General features: G+C 49.5%; 1 protein-coding gene across 2 annotated transcripts in view; it reads left to right on the plus strand.

Moving 5' to 3' along the window:
* The first annotated feature begins 375 nt into the window (after positions 1-375).
* Positions 376-22463, plus strand: part of LOC306763742 (uncharacterized protein) — a 111534-nt gene continuing 89446 nt past the window's right edge. The window contains exons 1-3 of one of the 2 annotated variants that reach the window (XM_079250637.1): positions 376-1365; positions 1449-1604; positions 6159-6350. In XM_079250637.1, coding sequence (XP_079106763.1) covers positions 760-1365; positions 1449-1604; positions 6159-6350 — 954 coding nt within the window. In that variant the 5' untranslated portion in view covers positions 376-759. The remainder of the gene's footprint in view (positions 1366-1448; positions 1605-6158; positions 6351-22463) is intronic. The other variant, XM_079250638.1, reaches the window with a different exon arrangement.

A 22463-nucleotide genomic window follows, 5' to 3' on the forward strand; every position in this document is an offset into this window, starting at 1 on the left:
TCAGAGAAGCTGCAGGTCAGAGGAAAGGCTGAGGACTTCCTGTGAGGTTCCAGCGGGTGTGGCAGAGACGGCAGACACTGCTTGTGGTGGGTCAGAGTTCTGATCCTGGTCTGGGTCAGAGTTCTGATCCTGGTCTGATCCAGGTCTGGGTCAGAGTTCTGATCCTGGTCTGATCCAGGTCTGGGTCAGAGTTCTGATCCTGGTCTGATCCTGGTCTGGGTCAGAGTTCTGATCCTGGTCTGATCCAGGTCTGGGTCAGAGTTCTGATCCTGGTCTGATCCTGGTCTGGGTCAGAGTTCTGATCCTGGTCTGATCCAGGTCTGGGTCAGAGTTCTGATCCTGGTCTGATCCTGGTCTGGGTCAGAGTTCTGATCCTGGTCTGATCCTGGTCTGGGTCAGAGTTCTGATCCTGGTCTGATCCAGGTCTGGGTCAGAGTTCTGATCCTGGTCTGATCAAGTTCTGGGTCTGAGTTCTGATCCTGGTCTGGGTCAGAGTTCTGATCCTGGTCTGGGTCAGAGATCCTGGTCTGATCCTGGTCTGATCGAGGTCTGGGTCAGAGTTCTGATCCTGGTCTGGGTCAGAGATCCTGGTCTGATCCTGGTCTGATCGAGGTCTGGGTCTGAGTTCTGATCCGGGTCTGGGTCAGAGATCCTGGTCTGATCCTGGTCTGATCGAGGTCTGGGTCTGAGTTCTGATCCGGGTCTGGTTCTGAGTTCTGATCCGGGTCTGGGCCTGATCCAGCTTACAGGCAGCTGAAGATGAAGAGACCTCTGACACTCGGCGGGACCTGGACTAGCTCCACTGATCCAGAACTGAAGAAGTTCAAGAGGAAGTCGCGTGAGCCTAAAAGACTTTTCCCGGCTCCTGACAGCGACAGGATGAAGCTCTTCACCGTGGACATGTCCCACGTCAACACCGCAGATGAGTCCCGCATGGAGGTCCACAACGTCAGCAAGATGGCTCCTCTGCAGCGGCAGCTGCTCATACCACCGGAAGTGATGTCAGGGTTACCGGGAGACGCCGTGGCTCCGGGCCACAGTGGTGCCATAGACATGAGGATTGGAATCAATGTCCCAGCCATCAGTTCCAGACTGTCCCAGTCCCCTTTGTCCCCGCTATCCAACCATGAGATCTCCCACTGGCCCACCTCCATCTCTCAGCCCCTGTCCAACAGACTCAAACTGGGCCTCAACACCAGTCTGTCCACTGGTTTGTCCACTGGTTTGTCCACTGGTGGACAGAGTTCTCCTGGGCATCAGGAGTTCTGTGTGGAGACAGGACAGACTGCAGCTGTGTCCATTCCCCGAGTGTCCCAGTCCTCCCAGAGTCCAGCCCAGTTGGACGTCCATGTCTCCTCGCAGATGGTTAATATTCTTCTAAAGAAAATAAATTCATAACAATAATATTATAGTAATGATACTGATGCTATTTGGCCTTTATTTCCTAGGAGTCTCCCAAAAAGCGAGTTGGGATGTCTGCTGATGCCCGGGGACGTCTACCGGAGGTGAAAGCCGTCCAGCAGACCAGGCGGCTTCTCGCCAACGCCAGGGAGAGGACCCGTGTCCACACCATCAGCGCTGCGTTTGAGGCCCTGAGGAAACAGGTCAGAATGTTGCACACATTTATGAAATCTTTCATTTCCACAGCCAATCCGATCTCCCATTTGATGCCAACAATCAATTTTTTTAACCCTTTCCTGCACAGTGGTCACCATAGTGGACACCTATTTACAAGCTTTACAAAAAGGTCAAAAGACTCTAAATGCATTCCTAGAAGGAAAGGCCGCCAGACCCGGTCCAACTCGGGACCCTGTCCGCCTGGGGACTTAGTCCGGTTGGGGACTCGGTCCAACTGGGGACTCGATCCGACTGGGGACTCTGTCTGGTTGAGGACTTGGTCTGGTTGAGGACTCGGTCCGGCTGGGGACTCGATCCGACTGGGGACTCGGTCCGACTGGGGACTTGGTCTGACTGGGGAATCTGTCCAACTGGGGACTCGGTCCGACTGGGGACTCTGTCCGACTGGGGACTCGGTCCGACTGGGGACTCTGTTTGATTGGGGACCTGGTCCAGTTGGGGACTCTGTCCGGTTGGGGACTCGATCCGACTGGCGACTCTGTCCGGTTGGGGACTCGATCCGACTGGGGACTCTGTCCGACTGGGGACTCGGTCCGACTGGGGACTTGGTCTGACTGGGGACTCGGTCCAACTGGGGACTCGGTCCGACTGGGGACTCGGTCCGGTTGGGGACTCGGTCCGGTTGGGGACTCGGTCCGGTTGGAGACTCGGTCCGACTGGGGACTCTGTCCGACTACGGACTCGATCCGACTGGGGACTCGGTCCGACTGGGACTCTGTCCGACTGGGGACTCTGTCCGACTACGGACTCGATCCGACTGGGGACTCTGCCCGACTGGGGACTCGATCCGACTGGGGACTCGGTCCGACTGGGGACTCTGTCCGGTTGGGGACTCGATCCGACTGGGGACTCTGTCCGGTTGGGGACTCGATCTGACTGGGGGACTCTGTCCAACTGGGGACTCTGTCCAACTGGGGACTCTGTCCAACTGGGGACTCGGTCCGACTGGGGACTCTGTCCGACTGGGGACTCTGTCCGGTTGGGGACTCGGTCCGACTGGGGACTCGGTCCGACTGGGGACTCGATCCGACTGGGGACTCGGTCCGACTGGGGACTCGGTCCCACTGGGGACTCGGTCCGACTGGGGACTCGGTCCGACTGGGGACTCTGTCCGACTACGGACTCGATCCGACTGGGGACTTGGTCTGACTGGGGACTCGGTCCGGTTGGGGACTCGGTCCGGTTGGGGACTCGGTCCGGTTGGAGACTCGGTCCGACTACGGACTCGGTCCGACTAGGGACTCGGTCCGGTTGGGGACTCGGTCCGGTTGGGGACTCGATCCGACTGGGGACTCGGTCCGACTGGGGACTCGATCTGACTGGGGGACTCTGTCCAACTGGGGACTCTGTCCAACTGGGGACTCGGTCCGACTGGGGACTCTGTCCGACTGGGGACTTGGTCCGACTGGGTACTCTGTCCGGTTGGGGACTCGATCCGACTGGGGACTCGGTCCGACTGGGGACTCGGTCCGACTGGGGACTCTGTCCGACTGGGGACTCGGTCCGACTGGGGACTCTGTCCGGTTGGGGACTCGGTCCGACTGGGTACTCTGTCCGGTTGGGGACTCGATCCGACTGGGGACTCGGTCCGACTGGGGACTCGGTCCGACTGGGGACTCGATCCGACTGGGGACTCGGTCCGACTGGGGACTCGGTCCGACTGGGGACTCTGTCCGACTGGGGACTCGGTCCGACTGGGGACTCTGTCCGACTACGGACTCGATCCGACTGGGGACTCGGTCCGACTGGGACTCTGTCCGACTGGGGACTCTGTCCGACTACGGACTCGATCCGACTGGGGACTCTGCCCGACTGGGGACTCGATCCGACTGGGGACTCGGTCCGACTGGGGACTCTGTCCGGTTGGGGACTCGATCCGACTGGGGACTCTGTCCGGTTGGGGACTCGATCTGACTGGGGGACTCGGTCCACCTGGGGACTCTGTCCAACTGGGGACTCTGTCCAACTGGGGACTCTGTCCGACTGGGGACTCTGTCCGACTGGGGACTCTGTCCGGTTGGGGACTCGGTCCGACTGGGGACTCGGTCCGACTGGGGACTCGGTCCGACTGGGGACTCGATCCGACTGGGGACTCGGTCCGACTGGGGACTCGGTCCGACTGGGGACTCTGTCCGACTGGGGACTCTGTCCGGTTGGGGACTCGGTCCGACTGGGGACTCGGTCCGACTGGGGACTCTGTCCGGTTGGAGACTCGGTCCGACTACGGACTCGGTCCAACTGGGGACTCTGTCCGACTACGGACTCGATCCGGCTGGGGACTCTGTCCGACTGGGGACCCTGTCCGGTTGGAGACTCGGTCCGACTATGGACTCTGTCTGGTTGGGGACTCGATCTGACTGGGGACTCTGTCCGACTGGGGACCCTGTCCGGTTGGAGACTCGGTCCGACTATGGACTCTGTCTGGTTGGGGACTCGATCTGACTGGGGACTTGGTCCGACTGGGGACCCTGTCCGGTTGGAGACTCGGTCCGACTATGGACTCTGTCTGGTTGGGGACTCGATCTGACTGGGGACTCGGTCCGACTGGGGACCGTGTCCGGTTGGAGACTCGGTCCGACTACGGACTCGGTCCGACTGGGGACTCGGTCCGGTTGGGGACTCGATCCGACTGGGGACTCGGTTCGACTGGGGACTCGATCTGACTGGGGACTCGGTCCGACTGGGGACCCTGTCCGGTTGGAGACTCGGTCCGACTGGGTACTCGGTCCAACTGGGGACTCTGTCTGACTGGGGACTTGGTCCGACTGGGGACTCGGTCCGACTGGGAACTCGGTCCGACTGGGAACTCGATCTGACTGGGGACTCTGTCCGGTTGGGGATTCGATCCGACTGGGGACTCGGTCCGACTGGGGACTCTGTCCGGTTGGGGACTCTGTCCGGTTGGGGACTCGATCCGACTGGGGACTCTGTCCTGTTGGGGACTCGGTCCGACTGGGGACTCTGTCCGACTGGGGACTCGGTCCGACTGGGGACTCTGTCCGGTTGGGGACTCGGTCCGACTGGGGACTCTGTCCGGTTGGGGACTCGATCCGACTGGGGACTCTGTCCGACTGGGGACTCGGTCCGACTGGGGACTCTGTCCGGTTGGGGACTCGGTCCGACTGGGGACTCTGTCCGGTTGGAGACTCGGTCCGACTACGGACTCGGTCCGACTGGGGACCCTGTCCGGTTGGAGACTCGGTCCGACTGGGGACTCTGTCCGGTTGGGGACTCGGTCCGACTGGGGACTCGGTCCGACGGGACTCGATCTGACTGGGGACTCTGTCCGACTGGGGACTCGGTCTGACTGGGGACTCGGTCCGACTGGGGACTCGGTCCGACTGGGGACTCGGTCCAACTGGGGACTCGATCTGACTGGGGACTTGGTCCGACTGGGGACCCTGTCCGGTTGGAGACTCGGTCCGACTATGGACTCAATCCGACTGGGGACTCTGTCCGGTTGGGGACTCGATCCGACTGGGGACTCGGTCCGACTGGGGACTCGATCTGACTGGGGACTCGGTCCGACTGGGGACTCTGTCCGGTTGGGGACTCGATCCGACTGGGGACTCAATCCGACTGGGGACTCGGTCTGACTGGGGACTCGGTCCGACTGGGGACTCGATCTGACTGGGGACTCGGTCCGACTGGGGACTCTGTCCGGTTGGGGACTCGGTCCGACTGGGGACTCTGTCCGGTTGGGGACTCGATCCGACTGGGGACTCTGTCCGGTTGGGGACTCGGTCCGACTGGGGACTCTGTCCGACTGGGGACTCGGTCTGACTGGGGACTCTGTCCGACTGGGGACTCGGTCCGACTGGGGACTCGGTCCGGTTGGGGACTCGATCTGACTGGGGACTCGGTCCGACTGGGGACCCTGTCCGGTTGGAGACTCGGTCCGACTGGGGACTCAGTCCAACTGGGGACTCGGTCCGGTTGGGGACTCGATCCGACTGGGGACTCGGTCCGACTGGGGACTCGATCTGACTGGGGACTCGGTCCGACTGGGGACTCTGTCCGACTGGGGACTCGATCCGACTGGGGACTCGGTCCGACTGGGGACTCGATCTGACTGGGGACTCTGTCCGGTTGGGGACTCGGTCTGACTGGGGACTCTGTCCGACTGGGGACTCGATCTGACTGGGGACTCTGTCCGGTTGGGGACTCGGTCCGACTGGGGACTCGGTCCGACTGGGGACTCGATCTGACTGGGGACTCTGTCCGGTTGGGGACTCGGTCTGACTGGGGACTCTGTCCGACTGGGGACTCGATCTGACTGGGGACTCTGTCCGGTTGGGGACTCGGTCTAGTTCAGTCTAGTTCAGTTAATCTGATACGGAGCAGTTCAGTCAGTGCAGTATTTGCTGATTGGCCACCGGGGAGTGGAGGGACACATGACTGGGTTGTTTGTGTCCAATCAGTTTGAGGAGTAAGATTAAGCCTTAGAGTTGCCTCCTGACAGATCGCGCATGTGTGTTAATACTAACTAATGGTTCCATCCCTCTTCTGTGTCCATCTAGGTGCCTTGTTACTCGTATGGACAGAAGCTCTCCAAACTGGCTATTCTGCGGATAGCCTGTAATTACATCCTGTCTCTGGCCCAGTTAGCAGAGCTGGACTACAGTTCAGACCACAGCAGTGTCAGCTTCTCCCAGTGTGTGGAGCAGTGTACCCGAACCCTGCAGGCTGAGGGCCGGAGCAAGAAGAGGAAGGTGAGGCTGTAAAATCCACAAGAGCCCAGATGGGAATGACAAACTTTATAAAGACAGAAGCCAAAGACAAACATACAGTAACAAGTATCTGTATCCTCAGACAACCATCACAGCAGACCAGTCTGTCTGTAGACCAGTCTGTCTGTAGACCGGTCAGTCTGTAGACCAGTCTGTCTGTAGACCAGTCAGTCTGTAGACCAGTCTGTCTGTCGACCAGTCAGTCTTTAGACCAGTCTGTCTGTAGACCAGTCAGTCTGTAGACCAGTCTGTCTGTAGACCAGTCTGTCTGTCGACCAGTCTGTCTGTCGACCAGTCTGTCTGTAGACCAGTCTGTCTGTAGACCAGTCAGTCTGTAGACCAGTCAGTCTGTCGACCAGTCAGTCTGTAGACCAGTCTGTCTGTAGACCGGTCAGTCTGTAGACCAGTCTGTCTGTAGACCAGTCAGTCTGTCGACCAGTCAGTCTGTAGACCAGTCTGTCTGTAGACCAGTCAGTCTGTAGACCAGTCAGTCTGTAGACCAGTCAGTCTGTCGACCAGTCTGTCTGTAGACCAGTCTGTCTGTAGACCAGTCAGTCTTTAGACCAGTCTGTCTGTAGACCAGTCTGTCTGTAGACCAGTCAGTCTGTAGACCAGTCAGTCTGTCGACCAGTCTGTCTGTAGACCAGTCTGTCTGTAGACCAGTCAGTCTGTAGACCAGTCTGTCTGTAGACCAGTCAGTCTGTCGACCAGTCTGTCTGTAGACCAGTCAGTCTGTAGACCAGTCTGTCTGTAGACCGGTCAGTCTGTAGACCAGTCTGTCTGTAGACCAGTCAGTCTGTAGACCAGTCAGTCTGTCGACCAGTCTGTCTGTAGACCAGTCAGTCTTTAGACCAGTCTGTCTGTAGACCAGTCTGTCTGTAGACCAGTCAGTCTGTAGACCAGTCTGTTTGTAGACCGGTCAGTCTGTAGACCAGTCTGTCTGTAGACCGGTCAGTCTGTAGACCGGTCAGTCTGTAGACCAGTCAGTCTGTAGACCAGTCTGTCTGTAGACCAGTCAGTCTGTAGACCAGTCTGTCTATAGACCAGTCAGTCTGTCGACCAGTCTGTTTGTAGACCAGTCTGTCTGTTGACCAGTCTGTCTGTAGACCGGTCAGTCTGTAGACCGGTCTGTCTGTAGACCAGTCTGTCTGTAGACCAGTCAGTCTGTAGACCAGTCTGTCTGTAGACCAGTCAGTCTGTAGACCAGTCAGTCTGTAGACCAGTCAGTCTATAGACCAGTCAGTCTGTCGACCAGTCTGTTTGTAGACCAGTCCGTCTGTTGACCAGTCTGTCTGTAGACCGGTCAGTCTGTTGACCAGTCTGTCTGTAGACCGGTCAGTCTGTAGACCGGTCTGTCTGTAGACCAGTCTGTCTGTAGACCAGTCAGTCTGTAGACCAGTCAGTCTGTAGACCAGTCTGTCTATAGACCAGTCAGTCTGTCGACCAGTCTGTTTGTAGACCAGTCTGTCTGTTGACCAGTCTGTCTGTAGACCGGTCAGTCTGTAGACCGGTCTGTCTGTAGACCAGTCTGTCTGTAGACCAGTCAGTCTGTAGACCAGTCTGTCTGTAGACCAGTCAGTCTGTAGACCAGTCAGTCTATAGACCAGTCTGTCTGTAGACCAGTCAGTCTATAGACCAGTCTGTCTGTAGACCAGTCAGTCTGTAGACCAGTCTGTCTATAGACCAGTCTGTCTATAGACCAGTCCATCTGTAGACCAGTCCATCTGTAGACCAGTCCGTCTGTAGACCGGTCAGTCTGTAGACCAGTCAGTCTGTAGACCAGTCTGTCTATAGACCAGTCCGTCTATAGACCAGTCCATCTGTAGACCAGTCCGTCTGTAGACCGGTCAGTCTGTAGACCAGTCCGTCTGTAGACCAGTCCGTCTGTAGACCAGTCCGTCTGTAGACCAGTCCATCTGTCGGAGCAAGCCTCTTTCTTGCACCAGTCAGTATCGGGACATTTATACCACATGTAAACTTTTTTAATATTAGCAGTCCAGCAGAATGTAATAAAGTTGGGGAAAGCGAAACCACCAGTTTCTCTTGGTCTCTGCAGAACAGAATATCTTACCATGGTCAGTCCTGGTCTTTGAAGAAGAACTTAGGGAGAAACACCGATAGACACTGGAAGAGAAACAAAAGTTTGCGTTTGAACTGGGATTGATCTTACTGCATTATTAAGTGGAAAACATTTAGTCTTATTAATGCTTAACTTGTGGACTGAGAAGGAGCTGAAAGTTTGTAGCAGATCTAAAACCCTATTCAGACAGTTGCAAAGCAGTGAAACATACAGCAACAAGTCGTCAGCATAGAGACACACCTTTGGTTTGAGTTCGTTTCTAGTTCTTCCTGAGAAAAAGGATAGATTTTTAAGGGGAAGGGACAGTGAAGGCAAAAAGCAAGGGTGAAAGGAGCAGCCCTGGTGACAGCCTTGCAAAGGGGAGAGTGGTTTACACCACATAGATTTGGTGATGATAGAGGCTACAGGGTTGTTGGATAACAGTCGGATCCATAAAATGAATTTTTTGACCAAAATCAAATCTATGAAGAACTGAAAACAAATATTCCCACTCCACCTGGTGAAAGCCCTCTCATAGAGATTACCAACTCCTCTTCTGTGCTGGGTTTAGAGAGAAGTACATTTAGTAGCCTGCAGATATTAGAGAACAGCTGCCTACCTCGAATAAAACCGGTTTGGTCTTCAGGGATCATTTTTAGGAGGCAGGGGTCCAAACCATTACTGGTAAATTTCATTCACTCATTCATTTATTACAGTTCTTACAGTTCCAATTCAGGGTTGCAGGGAGGCTGGGAACTATCCCAGCAGTAAGCAGGTGAGAGGCAGGTACACCTGCAAAGGTCAGTCAATCGTAGAACTGGGCGATTTCTTTTTACCTTTCTTAAAAAAAAAAAAACAACTCAATGAAGAAACCTCAAACTTGAAACCTTAAAACTCTGACACTTTTCTATTGTTTCTTTTTGTGGAAGCCGAGACTTTTAATCTCAGGCAGCAAACGTCACGTCTGCATGGAAACATCATGTCTCCGTGGAAGCATCATGTCTGCGTGGAAATATCACGTCTACGTGGAAACATCACGTCTGCGTGGAAACATCACGTCTGCGTGGAAACATGACGTCACCGGGGAAACATCACGTCTGCGTGGAAACATCACGTCTACATAAAAACATCATGTCTACATGAAAACATCACGTCTGCGTGGAAATATTACGTCTCCGTGGAAACATCACGTCTACATGAAAACATCACGTCTGCGTGGAAACATCACGTCTACATGAAAACATCACGTCTGCGTGGAAACATCACGTCTACATGAAAACATCACGTCTGCGTGGAAACATCACGTCTACATGAAAACATCACGTCTGCGTGGAAATATTACGTCTGCGTGGAAATATTGCGTCTGTGTCGAAATATTACGTCTACATGAAAACATCACGTCTGCGTGGAAATATTACGTCTGCGTGGAAACATCACGTCTGCGTGGAAACATCACGTCTGTGTGGAAACATCACGTCTGCGTGGAAATATTACGTCTGCGTGGAAACATCACGTCTACATGAAAACATCACGTCTGCGTGGAAATATTATGTCTGCGTGGAAATATTACGTCTGCGTGGAAATATTACGTCTACATGAAAACATCACGTCTGCGTGGAAACATCACGTCTGTGTGGAAACATCACGTCTGCGTGGAAATATCACGTGTACGTGGAAACATCACGTCTGCGTGGAAACATCACGTCTGCGTGGAAATATCACGTCTACGTGGAAATATTACGTCTGCGTGGAAACATCACGTCTGCGTGGAAACATGTCTGCGTGGAAATATCACGTCTACGTGGAAACATCACGTCTGTGTGGAAACATCACGTTTGCGTGGAAACATCACGTCTGCGTGGAAATATCACGTGTACGTGGAAACATCACGTCTGCGTGGAAACATCACGTCTGCGTGGAAATATCACGTCTACGTGGAAATATTACGTCTGCGTGGAAACATCACGTCTGCGTGGAAACATGTCTGCGTGGAAATATCACGTCTACATGGAAACATCACGTCTGTGTGGAAACATCACGTTTGCGTGGAAACATCACGTCTGCATGGAAACATCACGTCTGCGTGCAAACATCACGTCTACGTGGAAACATCACGTCTGCGTGGAAGCATCATGTCTGCGTGGAAATATCACGTCTACATGAAAACATCACGTCTGCGTGGAAACATCACGTCTACATGAAAACATCACGTCTGCGTGGAAACATCACGTCTACATGAAAACATCACGTCTGCGTGGAAATATTACGTCTGCGTGGAAATATTGCGTCTGTGTCGAAATATTACGTCTACATGAAAACATCACGTCTGCGTGGAAATATTACGTCTGCGTGGAAACATCACGTCTGCGTGGAAACATCACGTCTGTGTGGAAACATCACGTCTGCGTGGAAATATTACGTCTGCGTGGAAACATCACGTCTACATGAAAACATCACGTCTGCGTGGAAATATTATGTCTGCGTGGAAATATTACGTCTGCGTGGAAATATTACGTCTACATGAAAACATCACGTCTGCGTGGAAACATCACGTCTGTGTGGAAACATCACATCTGCGTGGAAATATCACGTGTACGTGGAAACATCACGTCTGCGTGGAAACATCACGTCTGCGTGGAAATATCACGTCTACGTGGAAATATTACGTCTGCGTGGAAACATCACGTCTGCGTGGAAACATGTCTGCGTGGAAATATCACGTCTACGTGGAAACATCACGTCTGTGTGGAAACATCACGTTTGCGTGGAAACATCACGTCTGCGTGGAAATATCACGTGTACGTGGAAACATCACGTCTGCGTGGAAACATCACGTCTGCGTGGAAATATCACGTCTACGTGGAAATATTACGTCTGCGTGGAAACATCACGTCTGCGTGGAAACATGTCTGCGTGGAAATATCACGTCTACATGGAAACATCACGTCTGTGTGGAAACATCACGTTTGCGTGGAAACATCACGTCTGCATGGAAACATCACGTCTGCGTGCAAACATCACGTCTACGTGGAAACATCACGTCTGCGTGGAAGCATCATGTCTGCGTGGAAATATCACGTCTACATGAAAACATCACGTCTGCGTGGAAACATCACGTCTACATGAAAACATCACGTCTGCGTGGAAACATCACGTCTACATGAAAACATCACGTCTGCGTGGAAATATTACGTCTGCGTGGAAATATTGCGTCTGTGTCGAAATATTACGTCTACATGAAAACATCACGTCTACGTGGAAATATTACGTCTGCGTGGAAACATCACGTCTGCGTGGAAACATCACGTCTGTGTGGAAACATCACGTCTGCGTGGAAATATTACGTCTGCGTGGAAACATCACGTCTACATGAAAACATCACGTCTGCGTGGAAATATTATGTCTGCGTGGAAATATTACGTCTGCGTGGAAATATTACGTCTACATGAAAACATCACGTCTGCGTGGAAACATCACGTCTGTGTGGAAACATCACATCTGCGTGGAAATATCACGTGTACGTGGAAACATCACGTCTGCGTGGAAACATCACGTCTGCGTGGAAATATCACGTCTACGTGGAAATATTACGTCTGCGTGGAAACATCACGTCTGCGTGGAAACATGTCTGCGTGGAAATATCACGTCTACGTGGAAACATCACGTCTGTGTGGAAACATCACGTTTGCGTGGAAACATCACGTCTGCGTGGAAATATCACGTGTACGTGGAAACATCACGTCTGCGTGGAAACATCACGTCTGCGTGGAAATATCACGTCTACGTGGAAATATTACGTCTGCGTGGAAACATCACGTCTGCGTGGAAATATCACGTCTACGTGGAAATATTACGTCTGCGTGGAAACATCACGTCTGCGTGGAAACATGTCTGCGTGGAAATATCACGTCTACATGGAAACATCACGTCTGTGTGGAAACATCACGTTTGCGTGGAAACATCACGTCTGCATGGAAACATCACGTCTGCGTGCAAACATCACGTCTACGTGGAAACATCACGTCTACGTGGAAATATTACGTCTGCGTGGAAACATCACGTCTACATGAAAACATCATGTCTACATGAAAACATCACGTCTGCGTGGAAATATTACGTCTGTGTGGAAATATTACGTTTGCGTGGAAACATCACGTCTGCGTGGAAATATTATGTCTGTGTGGAAATATTACGTTTGCGTGGAAACATCACGTCTGCGTGGAAACATCACATCTACATGAAAACATCACGTCTGCATGGAAATATTACGTCTGTGTGGAAATATTACGTCTACATGAAAACATCACATCTGCGTGGAAATATTACGTCTGCGTAGAAACATCACGTCTGCGTGGAAACATCACGTCTGCATGGAAATATTACGTCTGCGTGGAAATATTACGTCTGCGTGGAAACATCACGTCTACATGAAAACATCACGTCTACATGAAAACATCACGTCTGCATGGAAATATTACGTTTGCGTGGAAACATCACGTCTGCGTGGAAACATCACGTCTGCATGGAAACATGTCTGCGTGGAAATATCACGTCTACGTGGAAACATCACGTCTGCGTGGAAACATCACGTCTGCGTGGAAACATCACATCTACATGAAAACATCACATCTGCATGGAAATATTACGTCTGTGTGGAAATATTACGTCTACATGAAAACATCACATCTGCGTGGAAATATTACGTCTGCGTAGAAACATCACGTCTGCGTGGAAACATCACGTCTGCATGGAAATATTACGTCTGCGTGGAAATATTACGTCTGCGTGGAAACATCACGTCTGCGTGGAAATATTACGTCTGCGTGGAAACATCACGTCTGCGTGGAAATATGTCTGCGTGGAAACATCACATCTGCGTGGAAATGTTACGTCTGCATGGAAACATCATGTCTGCGTGGAAACATCACGTCTGCGTGGAAATGTTACGTCTGCGTGGAAACATCACGTCTGCGTGGAAATGTTACGTCTGTGTGGAAACATCACGTCTGCGTGGAAACATCACGTTTGCATGGAAACATCACGTCTGCGTGGAAACATCACGTCTGCGTGGAAATATCACGTCTACATGAAAACATCACGTCTGCGTGGAAATATTACGTCTGTGTGGAAATATTAAGTTTGCGTGGTAACATCACGTCTGCGTGGAAATAATATGTCTGTGTGGAAATATTACGTTTGCATGAAAACATCACGTCTGCGTGGAAATATTACGTCTGTGTGGAAATATTACGTCTACATGAAAACATCACGTCTGCGTGGAAATATGTCTGCGTGGAAACATCACGTCTGCGTGCAAATATCACGTCTACGTGGAAATATTACGTCTGTGTGGAAATATTACGTTTGCGTGGAAACATCACGTCTGCGTGGAAACATCACGTCTGCGTGGAAATATCACGTCTACATGAAAACATCACGTCTGCGTGGAAATATTACGTCTGTGTGGAAATATTAAGTTTGCGTGGTAACATCACGTCTGCGTGGAAATAATATGTCTGTGTGGAAATATTACGTTTGCGTGAAAACATCACGTCTGCGTGGAAATATTACGTCTGTGTGGAAATATTACGTCTACATGAAAACATCACGTCTGCGTGGAAATATTACGTCTGAGTGGAAACATCACGTCTGCGTGGAAACATCACGTCTACATGAAAACATCACGTCTGCGTGGAAATATTATGTCTGCGTGGAAACATCACGTCTGCGTGGAAATATTACGTCTGCGTGGAAACATCACGTCTGCGTGGAAATATCACGTCTGTATGGAAACATCATGTCTGCGTGGAAACATCACGTCTGCGTGTAAATATTACGTCTGCGTGGAAACATCACGTCTGCGTGGAAATATCACGTCTGTCTGGAAACATCACGTCTGCGTGGAAATATCAGGTCTGTCTGGAAACATCACGTCTGCGTGGAAACATCACGTCACCGTGGAAACATCACATCTTCGTGGAAATATGACGTCACCGGAGAAACATCATGTCTGCGTTGAAATATCACGTCTGCGTGGAAACATCACGTCTGCGTGGAAATATTACGTCTGCGTGGAAACATCACGTCTACATGAAAACATCATGTCTACATGAAAACATCACGTCTGCGTGGAAATATTACGTCTGTGTGGAAATATTAAGTTTGCGTGGTAACATCACGTCTGCGTGGAAATAATATGTCTGTGTGGAAATATTACGTTTGCGTGAAAACATCACGTCTGCGTGGAAATATTACGTCTGTGTGGAAATATTACGTCTACATGAAAACATCACGTCTGCGTGGAAATATTACGTCTGAGTGGAAACATCACGTCTGCGTGGAAACATCACGTCTGTATGGAAACATCATGTCTGCGTGGAAACATCACGTCTGCGTGTAAATATTACGTCTGCGTGGAAACATCACGTCTGCGTGGAAATATCACGTCTGTCTGGAAACATCACGTCTGCGTGGAAATATCAGGTCTGTCTGGAAACATCACGTCTGCGTGGAAACATCACGTCACCGTGGAAACATCACATCTTCGTGGAAATATGACGTCACCGGAGAAACATCATGTCTGCGTTGAAATATCACCTCTGCGTGGAAACATCACGTCTGCGTGGAAATATTACGTCTGCGTGGAAACATCACGTCTACATGAAAACATCATGTCTACATGAAAACATCACGTCTGCGTGGAAATATTACGTCTGTGTGGAAATATTACGTTTGCGTGGAAACATCACGTCTGCGTGGAAATATTATGTCTGTGTGGAAATATTACGTTTGCGTGGAAACATCACGTCTGCGTGGAAACATCACATCTACATGAAAACATCACGTCTGCGTGGAAATATTACGTCTGTGTGGAAATATTACGTCTACATGAAAACATCACATCTGCGTGGAAATATTACGTCTGCGTGGAAACATCACGTCTGCGTGGAAACATCACGTCTGCATGGAAATATCACGTGTACGTGGAAACATCACGTCTGCGTGGAAACATCACGTCTGCGTGGAAATATCACGTCTACGTGGAAATATTACGTCTGCGTGGAAACATCACGTCTGCGTGGAAACATGTCTGCGTGGAAATATCACGTCTACATGGAAACATCACGTCTGTGTGGAAACATCACGTTTGCGTGGAAACATCACGTCTGCATGGAAACATCACGTCTGCGTGCAAACATCACGTCTACGTGGAAACATCACGTCTGCGTGGAAGCATCATGTCTGCGTGGAAATATCACGTCTACATGAAAACATCACGTCTGCGAGCAAACATCACGTCTACGTGGAAATATTACGTCTGCGTGGAAACATCACGTCTACATGAAAACATCATGTCTACATGAAAACATCACGTCTGCGTGGAAATATTACGTCTGTGTGGAAATATTACGTTTGCGTGGAAACATCACGTCTGCGTGGAAATATTATGTCTGTGTGGAAATATTACGTTTGCGTGGAAACATCACGTCTGCGTGGAAACATCACATCTACATGAAAACATCACGTCTGCATGGAAATATTACGTCTGTGTGGAAATATTACGTCTACATGAAAACATCACATCTGCGTGGAAATATTACGTCTGCTTAGAAACATCACGTCTGCGTGGAAACATCACGTCTGCATGGAAATATTACGTCTGCGTGGAAATATTACGTCTGCGTGGAAACATCACGTCTACATGAAAACATCACGTCTACATGAAAACATCACGTCTGCATGGAAATATTACGTTTGCGTGGAAACATCACGTCTGCGTGGAAACATCACGTCTGCATGGAAACATGTCTGCGTGGAAATATCACGTCTACGTGGAAACATCACGTCTGCGTGGAAACATCACGTCTGCGTGGAAACATCACATCTACATGAAAACATCACGTCTGCATGGAAATATTACGTCTGTGTGGAAATATTACGTCTACATGAAAACATCACATCTGCGTGGAAATATTACGTCTGCGTAGAAACATCACGTCTGCGTGGAAACATCACGTCTGCATGGAAATATTACGTCTGCGTGGAAATATTACGTCTGCGTGGAAACATCACGTCTGCGTGGAAATATTACGTCTGCGTGGAAACATCACGTCTGCGTGGAAATATGTCTGCGTGGAAACATCACATCTGCGTGGAAATGTTACGTCTGCATGGAAACATCATGTCTGCGTGGAAACATCACGTCTGCGTGGAAATGTTACGTCTGCGTGGAAACATCATGTCTGCGTGGAAATGTTACGTCTGTGTGGAAACATCACGTCTGCGTGGAAACATCACGTTTGCATGGAAACATCACGTCTGCGTGGAAACATCACGTCTGCGTGGAAATATCACGTCTACATGAAAACATCACGTCTGCGTGGAAATATTACGTCTGTGTGGAAATATTAAGTTTGCGTGGTAACATCACGTCTGCGTGGAAATAATATGTCTGTGTGGAAATATTACGTTTGCATGAAAACATCACGTCTGCGTGGAAATATTACGTCTGTGTGGAAATATTACGTCTACATGAAAACATCACGTCTGCGTGGAAATATGTCTGCGTGGAAACATCACGTCTGCGTGCAAATATCACGTCTACGTGGAAATATTACGTCTGTGTGGAAATATTACGTTTGCGTGGAAACATCACGTCTGCGTGGAAACATCACGTCTGCGTGGAAATATCACGTCTACATGAAAACATCACGTCTGCGTGGAAATATTACGTCTGTGTGGAAATATTAAGTTTGCGTGGTAACATCACGTCTGCGTGGAAATAATATGTCTGTGTGGAAATATTACGTTTGCGTGAAAACATCACGTCTGCGTGGAAATATTACGTCTGTGTGGAAATATTACGTCTACATGAAAACATCACGTCTGCGTGGAAATATTACGTCTGAGTGGAAACATCACGTCTGCGTGGAAACATCACGTCTACATGAAAACATCACGTCTGCGTGGAAATATTATGTCTGCGTGGAAACATCACGTCTGCGTGGAAATATTACGTCTGCGTGGAAACATCACGTCTGCGTGGAAATATCACGTCTGTATGGAAACATCATGTCTGCGTGGAAACATCACGTCTGCGTGTAAATATTACGTCTGCGTGGAAACATCACGTCTGCGTGGAAATATCACGTCTGTCTGGAAACATCACGTCTGCGTGGAAATATCAGGTCTGTCTGGAAACATCACGTCTGCGTGGAAACATCACGTCACCGTGGAAACATCACATCTTCGTGGAAATATGACGTCACCGGAGAAACATCATGTCTGCGTTGAAATATCACGTCTGCGTGGAAACATCACGTCTGCGTGGAAATATTACGTCTGCGTGGAAACATCACGTCTACATGAAAACATCATGTCTACATGAAAACATCACGTCTGCGTGGAAATATTACGTCTGTGTGGAAATATTAAGTTTGCGTGGTAACATCACGTCTGCGTGGAAATAATATGTCTGTGTGGAAATATTACGTTTGCGTGAAAACATCACGTCTGCGTGGAAATATTACGTCTGTGTGGAAATATTACGTCTACATGAAAACATCACATCTGCGTGGAAATATTACGTCTGCGTAGAAACATCACGTCTGCGTGGAAACATCACGTCTGCATGGAAATATTACGTTTGCGTGGAAACATCACGTCTGCGTGGAAACATCACATCTACATGAAAACATCACGTCTGCGTGGAAATATTACGTCTGTGTGGAAATATTACGTCTACATGAAAACATCACATCTGCGTGGAAATATTACGTCTGCGTGGAAACATCACGTCTGCGTGGAAACATCACGTCTGCATGGAAATATTACGTCTGCGTGGAAATATTACGTCTGCGTGGAAACATCACGTCTGCGTGGAAATATTACGTTTGCGTGGAAACATCACGTCTGCGTGGAAACATCACGTCTACATGAAAACATCACGTCTACATGAAAACATCACGTCTGCGTGGAAATATTACGTTTGCGTGGAAACATCACGTCTGCGTGGAAACATCACGTCTGCGTGGAAACATCACGTCTGCATGGAAACATGTCTGCGTGGAAACATCACGTCTGCGTGGAAACATCACGTCTGCGTGGAAACATCACGTCTACATGAAAACATCACGTCTACATGAAAACATCACGTCTGCGTGGAAATATTACGTTTGCGTGGAAACATCACGTCTGCGTGGAAACATCACGTCTGCGTGGAAACATCACGTCTGCTTGGAAACATGTCTGCGTGGAAATATCACGTCTACGTGGAAACATCACGTCTGCGTGGAAACATCACGTCTGCGTGGAAACATCACGTCTGCGTGGAAATATCACGTCTACATGAAAACATCACGTCTGCGTGGAAATATTACGTCTGTGTGGAAATATTAAGTTTGCGTGGTAACATCACGTCTGCGTGGAAATAATATGTCTGTGTGGAAACATCACGTCTGCGTGGAAACATCACGTCTACATGAAAACATCACGTCTGCGTGGAAATATTATGTCTGCGTGGAAACATCACGTCTGCGTGTAAATATTACGTCTGCGTGGAAACATCACGTCTGCGTGGAAATATCACGTCTGTCTGGAAACATCACGTCTGCGTGGAAATATCAGGTCTGTCTGGAAACATCACGTCTGCGTGGAAACATCACGTCACCGTGGAAACATCACATCTTCGTGGAAATATGACGTCACCGGAGAAACATCATGTCTGCGTTGAAATATCACGTCTGCGTGGAAACATCACGTCTGCGTGGAAATATTACGTCTGCGTGGAAACATCACGTCTACATGAAAACATCATGTCTACATGAAAACATCACGTCTGCGTGGAAATATTACGTCTGTGTGGAAATATTACGTTTGCGTGGAAACATCACGTCTGCGTGGAAATATTATGTCTGTGTGGAAATATTACGTTTGCGTGGAAACATCACGTCTGCGTGGAAACATCACATCTACATGAAAACATCACGTCTGCGTGGAAATATTACGTCTGTGTGGAAATATTACGTCTACATGAAAACATCACATCTGCGTGGAAATATTACGTCTGCGTGGAAACATCACGTCTGCGTGGAAACATCACGTCTGCATGGAAATATTACGTCTGCGTGGAAATATTACGTCTGCGTGGAAACATCACGTCTGCGTGGAAATATTACGTTTGCGTGGAAACATCACGTCTGCGTGGAAACATCACGTCTACATGAAAACATCACGTCTACATGAAAACATCACGTCTGCGTGGAAATATTACGTTTGCGTGGAAACATCACGTCTGCGTGGAAACATCACGTCTGCGTGGAAACATCACGTCTGCATGGAAACATGTCTGCGTGGAAATATCACGTCTGCGTGGAAACATCACGTCTGCGTGGAAACATCACGTCTGCGTGGAAACATCACGTCTACATGAAAACATCACGTCTACATGAAAACATCACGTCTGCGTGGAAATATTACGTTTGCGTGGAAACATCACGTCTGCGTGGAAACATCACGTCTGCGTGGAAACATCACGTCTGCTTGGAAACATGTCTGCGTGGAAATATCACGTCTACGTGGAAACATCACGTCTGCGTGGAAATATTACGTCTGTGTGGAAATATTAAGTTTGCGTGGTAACATCACGTCTGCGTGGAAATAATATGTCTGTGTGGAAACATCACGTCTGCGTGGAAACATCACGTCTACATGAAAACATCACGTCTGCGTGGAAATATTATGTCTGCGTGGAAACATCACGTCTGCGTGGAAACATCACGTCTACATGAAAACATCACGTCTACATGAAAACATCACGTCTGCGTGGAAATATTACGTTTGCGTGGAAACATCACGTCTGCGTGGAAACATCACGTCTGCGTGGAAACATCACGTCTGCTTGGAAACATGTCTGCGTGGAAATATCACGTCTACGTGGAAACATCACGTCTGCGTGGAAACATCACGTCTGCGTGGAAACATCACGTCTGCGTGGAAATATCACGTCTACATGAAAACATCACGTCTGCGTGGAAATATTACGTCTGTGTGGAAATATTAAGTTTGCGTGGTAACATCACGTCTGCGTGGAAATAATATGTCTGTGTGGAAACATCACGTCTGCGTGGAAACATCACGTCTACATGAAAACATCACGTCTGCGTGGAAATATTATGTCTGCGTGGAAACATCACGTCTGCGTGTAAATATTACGTCTGCGTGGAAACATCACGTCTGCGTGGAAATATCACGTCTGTCTGGAAACATCACGTCTGCGTGGAAATATCAGGTCTGTCTGGAAACATCACGTCTGCGTGGAAACATCACGTCACCGTGGAAACATCACATCTTCGTGGAAATATGACGTCACCGGAGAAACATCATGTCTGCGTTGAAATATCACGTCTGCGTGGAAACATCACGTCTGCGTGGAAATATTACGTCTGCGTGGAAACATCACGTCTACATGAAAACATCATGTCTACATGAAAACATCACGTCTGCGTGGAAATATTACGTCTGTGTGGAAATATTACGTTTGCGTGGAAACATCACGTCTGCGTGGAAATATTATGTCTGTGTGGAAATATTACGTTTGCGTGGAAACATCACGTCTGCGTGGAAACATCACATCTACATGAAAACATCACGTCTGCGTGGAAATATTACGTCTGTGTGGAAATATTACGTCTACATGAAAACATCACATCTGCGTGGAAATATTACGTCTGCGTGGAAACATCACGTCTGCGTGGAAACATCACGTCTGCATGGAAATATTACGTCTGCGTGGAAATATTACGTCTGCGTGGAAACATCACGTCTGCGTGGAAATATTACGTTTGCGTGGAAACATCACGTCTGCGTGGAAACATCACGTCTACATGAAAACATCACGTCTACATGAAAACATCACGTCTGCGTGGAAATATTACGTTTGCGTGGAAACATCACGTCTGCGTGGAAACATCACGTCTGCGTGGAAACATCACGTCTGCATGGAAACATGTCTGCGTGGAAATATCACGTCTGCGTGGAAACATCACGTCTGCGTGGAAACATCACGTCTGCGTGGAAACATCACGTCTACATGAAAACATCACGTCTACATGAAAACATCACGTCTGCGTGGAAATATTACGTTTGCGTGGAAACATCACGTCTGCGTGGAAACATCACGTCTGCGTGGAAACATCACGTCTGCTTGGAAACATGTCTGCGTGGAAATATCACGTCTACGTGGAAACATCACGTCTGCGTGGAAATATTACGTCTGTGTGGAAATATTAAGTTTGCGTGGTAACATCACGTCTGCGTGGAAATAATATGTCTGTGTGGAAACATCACGTCTGCGTGGAAACATCACGTCTACATGAAAACATCACGTCTGCGTGGAAATATTATGTCTGCGTGGAAACATCACGTCTGCGTGGAAACATCACGTCTACATGAAAACATCACGTCTACATGAAAACATCACGTCTGCGTGGAAATATTACGTTTGCGTGGAAACATCACGTCTGCGTGGAAACATCACGTCTGCGTGGAAACATCACGTCTGCTTGGAAACATGTCTGCGTGGAAATATCACGTCTACGTGGAAACATCACGTCTGCGTGGAAATATTACGTCTGTGTGGAAATATTAAGTTTGCGTGGTAACATCACGTCTGCGTGGAAATAATATGTCTGTGTGGAAACATCACGTCTGCGTGGAAACATCACGTCTACATGAAAACATCACGTCTGCGTGGAAATATTATGTCTGCGTGGAAACATCACGTCTGCGTGGAAATATTACGTCTGCGTGGAAACATCACGTCTGCGTGGAAATATCACGTCTGTATGGAAACATCATGTCTGCGTGGAAACATCACATCCGCGTGGAAACATCACATCTGCGTGGAAATATGACGTCACCGGAGAAACATCATGTCTGCGTTGAAATATCACATCTGCGTGGAAACATCACGTCTGCGTGGAAATATTACGTCTGCGTGGAAACATCACGTCTGCGTGGAAACATCACGTCTACAT

This window comes from Telmatherina bonti (assembly GCF_933228915.1).
Source record: "Telmatherina bonti genome assembly, contig: SUPER_12_unloc_1, whole genome shotgun sequence".
Lineage (NCBI taxonomy): Eukaryota > Metazoa > Chordata > Actinopteri > Atheriniformes > Telmatherinidae > Telmatherina > Telmatherina bonti.